Source organism: Sinocyclocheilus anshuiensis, unplaced genomic scaffold, assembly GCF_001515605.1.
Source record: "Sinocyclocheilus anshuiensis isolate Anshui unplaced genomic scaffold, SAMN03320099.WGS_v1.1 scaffold1418, whole genome shotgun sequence".
NCBI classification, from domain to species: Eukaryota; Metazoa; Chordata; class Actinopteri; order Cypriniformes; family Cyprinidae; genus Sinocyclocheilus; species Sinocyclocheilus anshuiensis.
Window position 1 is genome coordinate 190,591 of NW_015558607.1, and position 12,796 is coordinate 203,386.

The window sequence follows — 12,796 nt, forward strand, 5'->3', positions numbered from 1 at the left end:
TATATATGCTTATACTATATGATTATATCCTATTTAACACTTATTTAAAATAAAAATGTTAAAACACTATTAATTAAATAACAGAAGTAAATCAATATAAATTTTTCATGTTACATTAAAATGTTAAAATGCTCAATTTATTAGTAGAATGTAATACATTTGATTAGTGTTTTATTTTTAATTCATTTTGAAAAAACAGTATAAAACTTAATATCTGCCATTTATCTTTTTTTTTTAATAGCGTGAAAATAATAAAAAGCTTATATGTATCAGCAAGTATTGTAATAGGCGTCTATAGAATAAATCAATAACAGCTATGACGTCATCGGCTGAAAAACAAAGGAATCTCTGTGATGATAAAGCAGGCTGAAATCGATTCAGTTCAGATGAGTGTTATTGTGTTGTTATTGTTCTCGGTACAGTACAACAGTGCTTCTGGAATCAGTATTCAGTTTGATATTTAGCGCTCCCCATATTTCATTAATGAGCAGAGAGATTTCTAAAGCTCATGCTCTCACACTAATCTCGCCAGGGACGCCACTGAAGCGGAAAACCAATTCAACAGCCATACATCAGCTTCCACTCTCCCTCACTGTGCTAACACAATGTCTCATGTTTTTCTAAATGAGAATACATTTCCCTGACACAAATCCCTCTGCTAGAGGATTTGAGGGCCTTTGAGAAACTTTGGCCTCGTGCATCTTTGCTTTTCACTCATTGTATTAGATTAAGAGCGTTGTTGGCTGCGTTCTTGTGTTTGACCTTCAGAATAAAATTGGCTTATGCAAATGAAAGTGTGGAAATGTGTTCGGTACATTTATAACTGTACTTAATCAGGAAGACAGGGAATTTTGAAGACCATGCTACCAAGACAAACCCTGTGAGGCGTTTTCGTTTTATAGTGATCTTAAAGCTGTGAGTGTCTGTGTGTGCTGAGAGCTGGTAAAGGGTTAATAATAAATTCTGATATGCGATAAATAAGTAAAGAGCCATCAAGCTGTTTGTTTTTACTGGATGGCTGGTGCTGAGTGGTGTGACATTGGGTGTGATAAGAACTGAAGCTCTGAGGTGGCACACAGGATATGCAACTCATTTCCTGCTGTCCCAGTTCTCCAAGTCACACGAGACACTGTGCTGCATGGCTCGAAGGAACACCAAGGAATGACAGTATTATTTTAGCGCCAAGCGAGGTTTCAAAAAAGACAGTCTCACCTGATAAAATACACACTCATTCTTTTCTCCAGATCTAGTAATTCATTCAAAAATACATAAAAAATGCAATCCGACTTCAATACAACTCTTCTGTGACCAGGGGCGGATTTAGTGATTTGGGGGCCTCAGGCAAAATACAGGAATGGGGCCCTATACAATTTCACACATCTACAACCTTGAGGTTTCTTTCACTGTTGCTTTTAATGGTTTAATCAAAAACAACACAAATAACTTAATTTATTAATTTGTATACAATAATAGGTCCCTATGAAATTTAAATTTAAATTTTATTTACTTTTTTTTTTTTGTTGAAATTCTGTGTTGTGTATTTTCATTTTTCTGGTAATCAAATGAAGGCAAAAACATGAATCTATCTTTTATTCCAATGAAAATTAAACAAACCCTTTAATTTTTGTACATTCTAAATGCTACACAAGTTTACTGTGTAACGAGCAATGTCACGGAATTCGTCAAATATTGAATGAATAAATCAAATGCAATTCAGTACACTTCAATCAAACCGCGATATGGACTAGTGTATGTGAATATTAAATGGCAAAAATACTATTTAGCTACTACTACAGACGACAACCGCGAGCGTTGCGCGTGCTTAAATAGCAAACTAGCAAACGAAACGCGCGTCTGCGCCGTTCATTCCGTCACATTCCGCGTTACACGGTAAATTCCGTTTTTATGAATAGATTCCGTCCCTATTTTCTACATCGCCCTACTTTTGCTAAGAAACACGTTCAACGCGGACGCACAGACGGTTGTCGTGGTAATGAACACCAGAGCAACCACTTGCGCGTCCGCACTGAACGCGCATCTCGCATATAAAAAGCATTTTAGGGGGCCCTTGGCTTTTGGGGGCCAAAGGCGGTCGCCTACCTTTGCCTAATGGTTAAGTCCGCCTCTGTCTGTGACAAGTATATATTTAATTTTGGAGCTAAAATGCCAGGGTGATACAACTTGTCCTGATTTAAAAATAACTAATTTATTACAAGTTTATTTATTATTTTATTTATTTTGATTTAATTGTTTTTATTATTATTTCTTAGATAAATAGTCATATTTTAACAAAATTGCTTCACTCATAATTAAGATTTGATCAACTTTGCCTGCCAAATCATATCATGTGGTGTAACAAACAATTAGAAATAGGAAAAAAAGAGGATAAAATAAAGAAAAACAAAGTTGGTACACTGTAAAAAGCGATCAGTTGATTTTACTTAAAAAAATTGAGGAAACCCATTGCCTTAAAATTATTAAGTAAAGGAAATTCATGCATAATTAAAAGAAAAAAGTTAAGTGAACTCGACAATTCTGAGTTACATTAACAAATAAACAAAAGAAAATGTGTTGTGGACACTTTTTATTTTAAGTTGGACTAACTTAAAATCATTTAATTGCGATTACTTAAAAGTGTGAATCTACTTAACTTAAAACTAACAAGTTAACCTGAGTTCTGTCTACTTACTTAAATTGCGGAAACCCGTTGCCTTGAAAAAATTAAGTTACCACAACTTATTGTATTATTGCAATTACAATTCACTTGAGACTGTTTTGATGTAATCTTATTTTACTGATTTCTTTCAATTTGAAGGCTACTACAATTCTCAAAAATACAAAATTGTTCAAAACAGATTGCAGACAAACATTTCTATGAAGAATTGTCAAAAGCAAGTCAACTCACCCTTAATTATATATAACACTTCATACAATACAGATTGTGTTAAAGCAGCTTTACATGGTTAAACAGGAAAATAGTGTCAATAATGCAAACAAAATTCAGTTATGCAGTAAAGCAGCTCTAAAAAGAGGACAAAAGTAAACAGTCAATAAAGACAGCCTTAAAGTCAGTTCATCGTTGATTCAGTGATGTCATCATCATCCAGCTCAGTTAATTTCTCTTCATATATTGTCTCTGCAATCAAGTCATTAATATTCCCAAAAATTAAGTGTCCCCAATGGAGAAAAAATCTTGGTAGAAAGCAGGCTCATTCGGGGGGCCAGTTCTCCTCTGGCCAGACGAACCAACATGGTGTTTTTCATCGTGGTCTTTGCTGAGGTTTTTTGCCAATGGCCGTATAGTTGATGAGGCCTTCACTGGGGATCTGTCTTTGGGGCTCATCTAGCTGTCCTAGTCTCCGCTGACATTCAGGGCTGTAGAGGTCATCTCTAGGTCCTGATTCACCATCTGATCTGGATACAGACTGGATGTGGTGGCTACGGTGACCTCGAAATAAGAAAGAAACAGACTAATATTAGCGTAGATGCCATACTTCTTGTGATGTAACAAGTACATCAGGTGTTATTGACATTGACATTTATTGTTAGTGAACACCTTCAGAATGAGACGTGGCCTTTTGGGGACTAATTTAACAGACACTTCTAACATTACAATTACACTACATTTACTTTACATCAGGGGTCTCCAACCTTATTTCATTTGGGAGCTACTTTTTAAAAATGAAAGCGGCTGAGAGCTATCAATGTTATACAATACTTGAATCTCTTAAATATCAATCCAAACTGTTATACACGGCATTGTTAAAATGTGCTGGAAATATTAAAAAAGTACTGATACACACACTGAAATAATTTTACCAAGTTTTATGACAAAAGATAAGAAATAAAATTAGCAGCACTATGCATTTATTTTTTGCATAAGCAGTGAAATAAAAACATAAAAAAATGATGACCGGATTTTAAACTAACAAAAAATATTCATAACATGTTATCTACTGACATGTACTACATGTTCAAATAAAGTTTTGACCATTTTTTTTTTAAATAAAATTATAACATTTCAGCCTTAAAAAAATATATATTTTTTTTCAATAAAAAGGATTAGTCAGAATTAGGGGCGCTCTGATTGATCGGCTACTGCTCAATATCGGCCGTTAATCGCTTTGGGATGATTGATCGGCAGTCTCTAAAAGGCCGATCTCAAAAAACCGATCTCAAGCTGATGACGGCCCCGTGAGAAGGTTTGGCGCTACATGCAGCGGCACCATCTCAGTCTCTGTCCGGCGCGGGTGAAATAATTGTAATGCTGAAGGTGAGGTACTCTAGTGAACTATAAGCGAACTGCACGCTGCACAGTTGACACAGAAATGGTCACTTGCACAATCGAGGCAGTGTCACATCGTCACTAAAGTTTATAAATGGCATTACTTTTTAATTCTTGCCAGTGTTTAACCATTCAGCTCTAGCGCGCTCTCCTGGAGACTGAGCGCTCAAGCACACACTCGCAGTGCACACACATATTGCTTTGATTTAATTGTTTTTATTATTATTTCTTAGATAAATAGTAATATTTTAACCAAATTGCTTCACTCATAATTAAGATTTGATAAACTTTGCCTGCCAAATCATATCATGTGGTGTAACAAACAGTTAGAAATAGGAAAAAAAGAGGATAAAATAAAGAAAAACAAAGGTACACCTGCAGACCCCCATGACAGCATGTATTAATGTTAGTCTCTGATCAATGTTAGTATCAGATAACCTAACTTTTATGAGAAGGCAATATTAACATTAATAATTGATGATATTTGTAAAAAACAATTTTTACATCGAAACATTTTTAAAAGTAAAATAATTACTAAGATGTGTACACTCACATGTATTAAAGGTGTAAGAAAAATATATTATTTTTTACTTGATGGTAATTTTTAGAGTCATTAAAATTTGGCCTAAACTTTTCTGAAAATTGTATTAATGCAGTGATTTCCTTTGAACTTAATTTCCCATAAACCCTATGGTGACTTATTGTGCAACTGCTCTCCTGGGATTATTCTGCAGTTATGAAAAATGTAGTCTCCAGCTCCACTATACTTCCAAAGTCTTGTTGTGTGAGTTGCAGGGTTTAAGGGGGTAGAAGGAATGGCTGGTATGAAGTCAAACAATGCTATCAGCTCAAGGTCTGTTTGTGCTACTAAGAGGACCAGCTCACATCCTGTTTCTGACAGATATTCATGATAAAGGTCCCAAAAAAGAAAGGATGGCATTATCAGTATGAAGCTAATACACATACTCCCTCTGCTGGCCAAACGTGTAATCTCTAAAAATATGGGTATGTTTGATTAAATTTACATCCATTGAAAGGTTTTGTGACATTTTTTGGTCTCTTGATTCATATTTATGACAGAAGCCAAGCCTGTAGTGTTCCTCCAACATGGTCTTCTCGCAGCTGGAAGTAATTGGGTGACAAACCTGCCCAACACCAGCCTGGGTTTCCTCCAAGCTGATGCTGGATTTAACGTGTGGCTAGGCAACAGCCGTGGGAACACCTGGTCCAGAAAACACGTCAGCCTTGATCCTAAACAGAAAGAATACTGGCAGTTAGCTGATGCTGGATTTAACGTGTGGCTAGGCAACAGCCGTGGGAACACCTGGTCCAGAAAACACGTTAGCCTTGATCCTAAACAGAAAGAATACTGGCAGTTCAGGTACAAGAACAACATTTCTATGAACACGGTGTGTTCAGCATGTTACTCTGTGGTTTACACTTTCTCAAAAAACATCAACCTTTCTACTTTTTAAGAACGTTAAGATGTTACGTTATGCTCGCCAAAGCAATTTATTTGATAAAAAATACAGTACAACAGTAATACTGTTAAATTACAATTATAATTTAAAATAACTCTTTTCTATATAAATATATTTATGAATGTAATTTTCTATGTACTCTTGTAATGTCATGTAATCTTTAGTGTCACATGATCCTTCTGAAATCATTTTAATATGCTGATTTGGTACTCTAAAATATTTTTTTATTATCAATTTCAATTATCAAACAATTTATAATTATCAAATCTGATATATTTTTTCAGGGTTATTCAAAGTTCAAAAGAACAACATTTTATTTGAAAGAGAAATCTTTTTCTTGTAAATCTTCCTTGTATTAAGCATTTATTTCCTCTTTTCAGCTGATACTTGTGTGCAGAGCTTGAAACCTAGTCATACCTCAAATTTTAACATTACTATTTTTCTTACCTTGCAAGCTTTGGTATTTCCTTCTAGAAATACAGATCTAGTTCTTATTTTTGGAATTCTCTGTTGTGTTAATAATGTATCAGCCAGAATCCTGAACTCAAAATCTAAAAAAAAAAAATAAAATAAATAAATCTATTTTTCTTTCTGTGTTGTTTGCTTTTGTGTGTGTGAGCTAGTCATGATGAACTGGCTAAGAAGGATCTTCCTGCAGTGATAAACTTCATTACAAAGACCACTGGCCAGGAGCAAATCTTTTATGTGGGCCATTCCCAGGGAACCACTATAGGTATCACCTATCCTCTGAGCATTTTAGAGTGATTCATCATTTTTATATGTTGAAATGTGACTCAGAGTTGCTATTCATCAAATCACTGGTCTACAAAATATGCTCAGAGATGTGTTGTGCATTATGCATCTCACACTGACAGTAGGCAAAATACATTATCATATGTGTTATCGTGTGGGAACATCTCACACCACAATGCAGCTACAGTACTTCACACTTTTTGCTATGCATGACATGTTATTCCGAGCCTTATATATTTTATATTTTTATATTATTATATATTTATTTTTTCTTTAAATGCTGATGCATAACTTCCTATTCTTCATTCTTGCTTCTCAGCATTCATTGCTTTCTCTACGATGCCGGAGCTGGCCAGCAAAATCAAGATGTTCTTTGCTCTGGCTCCTGTCGCCACAGTGGGGTTGACCAAAAGCCCCATGAGCAAATTGTCTGTTATTCCAGAGTTTCTCATTTGGGTGAGCATTTTGTTTAAAACACTGTATTGTAGCTCTGTTCCAGAAAACTAGAAAACTACCCCATTGCCTACTTAGGCAGCTGCCATTTAAGGATCTGTCCTTTAAAAGAAAGGATTTGGAATGCTCTACATAAGTAGCAATACTGTCAATTTATTTTAAAGGGGTCATGAATTGAAAAATCTAATTTCCTGGATCTTTTGACATGTAAGGGGTCATTGTACTATAAAAACAATCTGTGAGTTTCAGAGCTCAAAACTTCCTTGTTAGTCCAAAAACAGCTTTTATTGAAAGCAAGCTTAGAAAATGTCTCAGGTTACGTATGGAAACACTTGTTCACTGATGGAAGGAACGGAGACGTTGTATCTAAGTCTGACACTAGGGGTCGTACTTGCGAGCCCAGACACCTCTGACATCATTGAGAAAAGGCCAGTGAAATTGGCAGCAAAATTTGCATAGCTGGCATTTGCTCACTTGTTTTGTTCTGACGAGTCGAGAAGCATCTCAACCCACTCAGAGGCAATTCAGAGTTGTGGCGTCTCTGTTCCCTCCATCAAGGAATGAGGGAGGCCATACGTAACTGAGACGTTCCCTTTCAGTTGGTCACTTTGACGTTGTGTCAAAGTACGACATTAGGGATCCCTATTAGAGATGCACCGATTGCAATTTTCTTGGCCGATTCCGATTTCCAATTTTTTTTTGTAAGTGTGACCTGCCGATACCGATGATTACGATTTTCTCTATAAGAACTATAATTGACAGCACATACAAACAAAAATCTAAGCAAATTTCAATGCAAAAATATATTATTTTAATACACCCAAATTATATTTTATTACATTATAAAAGATTATTATTTTAAGAATGATTAAACATTACAATTCCCCCAATCTGTACTAAGTTACAGATGTTCTCTCACTTAAACAACTCTCTAAATAAAGTGCTTTGTGACTGGAAAGAAGTAGAAATAACAATTAAAATGTGTTGCTGTATGTAACAAAACAGATGTCATTTCCCACTATGTTTATAAATGGTCATTTTTTCCCCTCCCCTCAGGGGCTGCGCCAGAGAATTTTGAACGCAGGTGCTAGATCATTGACAGGGGGAGCTGGGCAATTAATAGTAAATATGATCAAAATATGTTGTTATTATTATTAATAATAATAAAATAGCCTAAATCGCCCACTCGATTTTGTAACATTTTATTACCTGATTATTTGGCTCATCACAATTTAATTAAAATTTTTAGTTTTATGAAATTAAACAAGTAGCCTTTAGATCAGTCAGTTCCCAAAGATTTTTATACAGTCCACCTAAAATTCACTGAACAAGCATTTCGGAATGTGAGTCAAAGGCAATATGACATCAAAAAGCACTGAGGATATATTTACTTGGTATTTACAGTCTCAAACCAGAGCCTTCGCTCTCTGTGTATTGATGGCCAAATGTGCCAAGCTGCTGTTTCGAGCATCGCCACAGCTGCTTCTCAGATATATTGTAGGAGACAGGACAAAGATCTCTCACATGATCTCTCGTGGAAAGGAGTAGGGCTGCTATGGCAGTTCACTCTGACGTTAATTTAGATTAATTATGCGCTATAGATGCGCATATCAAGTGTTTATGAGAAGTGTGGGAGTATTATTGTGCTTACTGCATTACAGCATGGAGGCGCCCGCGCAATCCCTTGCATTTTTTCCTGCGGAAAGAACTTAGAATAGGTTACTCCGTCATTGTTGGTCATAAGAGTAGCCTAATAGGCTACATCATTCGTAAAAAAAAACTATTTCTGTTTTTATTTATGTACACTCACAATAATACCAAAATGCTGATCTTTTGTAAAATAGAGAAAAATAAGCGCTTTCTGCCAGTCTTCGTGAAATGGAGCGCATCACAACAATGAACCGCCTACTTGCCTCACAAAAAATAAATCTATGAAAAAATATATATATCTTGAAATGTCTACTATTGTACGAACCAATAAATAAATATATATATATATTATTTTTTTTTTTCTCTATTTATGTAGTCCGTATAAAAATGTACATTTCCATTACTGTGAAGATGACGAGTCCGTGTCGGCATTCGGTAACTTCATCTTTGTAGTGGACACTCACTGAAAGCACTAGTTTATTAATAAATAATTAAAATGTCTTCTTTTCCCCGGGCACATTCATAATCATTAATTTTGCCGGTGCTTTGTGGCAAGCGTTATGCGCGTGCTTGAGCACGGAATAGGCTATACGCCTATGCCTAAAGGATGGTTTAGTAGGTTATTATATTAATCAATTTAATATAAACGTGCGACTAGTTGACTAGAGAAATCGTTAGTCGGGGGCATGCAGGCCTACTTGGCACAAGGAACCGATCCATTATTAAAATAAAATGCTATGACATTATGAAAAGTGCGACTGCAAATCACGTCACGCTGCATTGCACGAGTTATGCATGCGTTATGAGTCAAATGCTTTTATTTTATTTCATTTTTTGGGGGTGCTATGGGGGTGCTGAAGCACCTGCTAGCCCCTCCCTAGCGTCGCCCATGCCTAACCTTTAAATGTGTCATCTTTCACATCAAATTCTTATATTGTTTCAATTGATAAAGTTAGAATAATAAGAAACTGTAGAGTGTTACTATTCAAATGAAATCAATATCAATAAACTGCAGAGGAAACAGAAGCTGCATCTCAAGTGGCATTAGATGTATTTACACACTAGGGATGTGCATCTCATGACTGAGGCCGATACGATATGCATCTCGGTGCATAGCCAACGATACGATACATTAAAGATACATATGAAGCAGCTACCGATGCGATACAATTCACCCCTATTACGATGCTGTGCGATTCGATTTCGATTCGATTCGATGCAATGGGAAAAAATATCACTTTTAATGCCTCATGGCCTGTTTCATAAAACAAGTTTACCAAATAAGCCAGGCTTATTTCAGTTAGTCTGACTCATTGTCAAATGATTTGGTTCCATAAAGCAAATTTAACATAGATCAACTTCAGTCACTGTGGCAACTTATGCTGGGAAACTAACCTGGTCTAAAGCAGGTTAACTAACATCTGTTCAAAATCACGCATTTAAAAAAAAACAAAAAAACTTTTGAGTGTTGTACGGAGAGACCGCGCGCGCGCGTGTGTGTGTGAGACACTCGTGCTCTCTCTTTCCTTATGTGTGTATGTGCACACATCCTCGTACCTCACCGCTCCAAACCATAGCTCCAAACAATTTTTTTAATTTTATTTTTTACAGAAATTATGTTTTTATTATATTTTTGATTATTGAGCTGCAGGTTTAGGTTCACTTAAGTGACTGCATTTTTTTCATTTATAGGGATTTTTTTTTTTACAGAAAATAATTTATGTTCTGATTATTGTTGAGCTGCAGGTTTAGGCTCACTTAAGTGACTGCATTTAATTAAGAAGAATTTAATTATTTATTCTAATTATTTAGCCTGACATGTTTACTGTTCCAAAATGTTCAATATGTTTCTTAAAGTGTTAAAGTTTGTTTTTAGCACTGCAAGATTTCATATGGATTTGGTTTGAGTAAAGTTGTTGGTTTAAATGTAAAATCTCTCACCAAGACAAGTTACTTTTTGTATACACGTCTTCTGCACCAATGTATGTTTATTTCAAGTCATGTTTTACAAAATTCATTGTGACAAAACCTTTAGACACTCCATGAAATGCTACGGTATAGTGAGTTTGTAGATGTAGTTGTTAGTAAAAGCTAGTTAAAAAACACATTAAACAAGTGCATGTCCTTAAAAGGCAACACCTGATCATGAGTGTAAAACTCTGGTCTCTGGGTGATGGCCCGAAGGCTTAAATCAGTTTGTAATATCAAATTTACATTCGCAAATTGCTGATTTGGTTAACAGCACCTCAAACAAATGGGTTCATCTGCTTACAGAAAGAACAAACAAAGAGGTACAAAAGTATTAGTTCAAGCTCAAGGAATGTTTAAAAAAAACTGCTGATAGAACCTACTGCTCAATCAAAATGTCTCTTCACACATTCTCCCTCATCATTTCGATCATTTTGTTGTACATCTCTTGTGGGGCATCCAAACCCCAGATGAAGTCCAGGTGCTCCCAGTGCTTAATGTTGCAGTGGTACACCAATTTAGGTATCTGTGTAAGCAGTACAGCCACGTCCTGAGGATCTGCCAGAGTGTCTTGCCCACCAGACCACAAGGCTGTGGGTACTGTCATGTCCCGCACGTTGTACAGGGGAGGGGTCGACTGATAGGGGAGACGCAGGAAGAGACTTTAATACTTCAAGCACTGGTCAGTTTCACTACTGACTCAGAGTGACAGCAAACATGACACATTCATCCTCACAAGAGTCTACATTATTTCAAAAATCCCCTGGATAGGCAAATTAATTGTATAGTTAGTGGTGAAAATAGCTTAAAGTGAAATTCTGTCATCATTTACTGATCCTCATGTCATTTCCAAACCTATATGACTGTCTCTTCTGAGGAACACAAATGAGGATAGAGTGTTTTGAAGAACGTTGGTAACTAGAACTGGAAACCGAAGCTGTTTGGTTAGGGTTAGGGTTAGGGCTGTTTTGTATTCAGCAGAAGAAAGAAATGTATATAGACATGAGGGTGAGTAAATGACAGAATTTTCATTTTTGGGTCCCTTTAAGGGCAGAAATAGTCAAGTCCTCAATGTTACCTGATTATAATGTGCCATATTTCCAGCTTTTCCATAATCATAAGCCATAAGCTTACTGGATTTCACAGCCTGTACAAAGAATACAATAAATGTATTTAAAATCAGGTAAAACTATAAAGTAGAACATTAAAATGTTTGATAGTGCCTTCTGTATCAAAGAGCAGTCTGTGTGGCTTTTATTGGACCATGTTGGTGTTTGTTGGGTCAGTGTGAACATGACAGTTGTTTCTTAACATAAATCCAACAGACATCTTTACATTGTTTGAGTTGTTGCTGTTTGGTGGGGCAGTGTGAACCAGCCCTAAGACATACAACGTAAGGTGTGGTCTGCATTTTATTATCTTTACAAGTAATTGCTGCTATGTATAACTAATGACTCACTGAATCACTCAGCCTTTTGCCCTATCTAAAAAGGTTGTGTTCACACTGGATTCCTGTCCATCCACTTTAAGGTTCCCAAACAGTGGTAATGTGAATCTAAATTAAAATGGGACATAATAATATAATATATAATAATATTATATTATATATAATTATATTCTGTCATATATATATGCCCCCATGTCGCTTTGCGTGAATTATGGGGGTAAAGAATAAACGAAAGATTCGCTCCGTAAACGCAAAAATATGCATTTTTATACAACAGTTCTTTATAGCCCTCGAATCTGATTGGCGGAGAGGTCTTATGGCCCTCGAATCTGATTGGCTGAGAGTTTTTTTTTTATCCATAAGATATCCACCCAATATCGCCATGGGAGCCGTTTCACTCCACACAATTTTATAAATAATACTGTTTTTGTGTAACAGAATGTAGTTTTAAGAGTTTTTTAGGTGAGAATGTAGTTGTTTAGACTTCAAATATGTGGTTTGTTAATAAAGATAACGTCTATTTGAAAATTTGCTTCAACGTTTTCGGAGATGTGAGCACCTGGGTGTCAGCGGCCGTTCAGCGCTCATGAACCCGCTGAGAGCAGCCTTACCTCGGCCAGATCTTATGGAATTTGCCGCTGGCTCTGATGTCTCTATAGTGGTTAAAAATGAGATATAATTTGTTTGGGGTCATTCTAACGGGCAGTCTTTGGTCTCATTAATCTATTATTTGTTCCAGAGCAAATAGTTTTGGCTGAG

The 12,796-nt window shown here is 36.0% G+C and overlaps 2 protein-coding genes across 3 annotated transcripts in view; one reads left to right on the forward strand and one right to left on the reverse strand.

Moving 5' to 3' along the window:
• The window catches only part of LOC107680276 (lysosomal acid lipase/cholesteryl ester hydrolase-like), a 27,064-nt gene extending 18,178 nt beyond the window's left edge, over positions 1–8,886 (forward strand). The window contains exons 4-8 of one of the 2 annotated variants that reach the window (XM_016476102.1): positions 5,366–5,488; positions 5,591–5,666; positions 6,390–6,499; positions 6,839–6,975; positions 8,817–8,886. In XM_016476102.1, the coding sequence (XP_016331588.1) occupies positions 5,366–5,488; positions 5,591–5,666; positions 6,390–6,499; positions 6,839–6,975; positions 8,817–8,849 (479 nt within the window). In that variant the 3' untranslated portion in view covers positions 8,850–8,886. Of the gene's footprint in view, positions 1–5,365; positions 5,489–5,590; positions 5,667–6,389; positions 6,500–6,838; positions 7,112–8,816 lie in introns of those variants that run through there. The other variant, XM_016476101.1, reaches the window with a different exon arrangement.
• Positions 8,887–10,495: 1,609 nt separating this feature from the next.
• LOC107680271 (lysosomal acid lipase/cholesteryl ester hydrolase-like) lies at positions 10,496–11,771 on the reverse strand. Its single transcript, XM_016476094.1, has 2 exons — positions 11,669–11,771; positions 10,496–11,227 (listed from the first exon to the last, which is right to left on the reverse strand). Exons 1-2 carry the CDS (start codon positions 11,714–11,716, stop codon positions 10,994–10,996), a joined length of 282 nt encoding a protein of 93 aa, XP_016331580.1. The 5' UTR covers positions 11,717–11,771; the 3' UTR covers positions 10,496–10,993.
• Positions 11,772–12,796: the final 1,025 nt, after the last annotated feature.

Bases quoted from the DNA above. Each gene is read 5' to 3' on its own strand.
- LOC107680271 (XM_016476094.1), bottom strand. From the start codon at position 11,716: ATGGCTTATGATTATGGAAAAGCTGGAAATATGGCACATTATAATCAG. The intron at 11,228-11,668 runs GTAACATTGAGG...CTCCCCTATCAG, and splicing joins ATATGGCACATTATAATCAG to TCGACCCCTCCCCTGTACAA.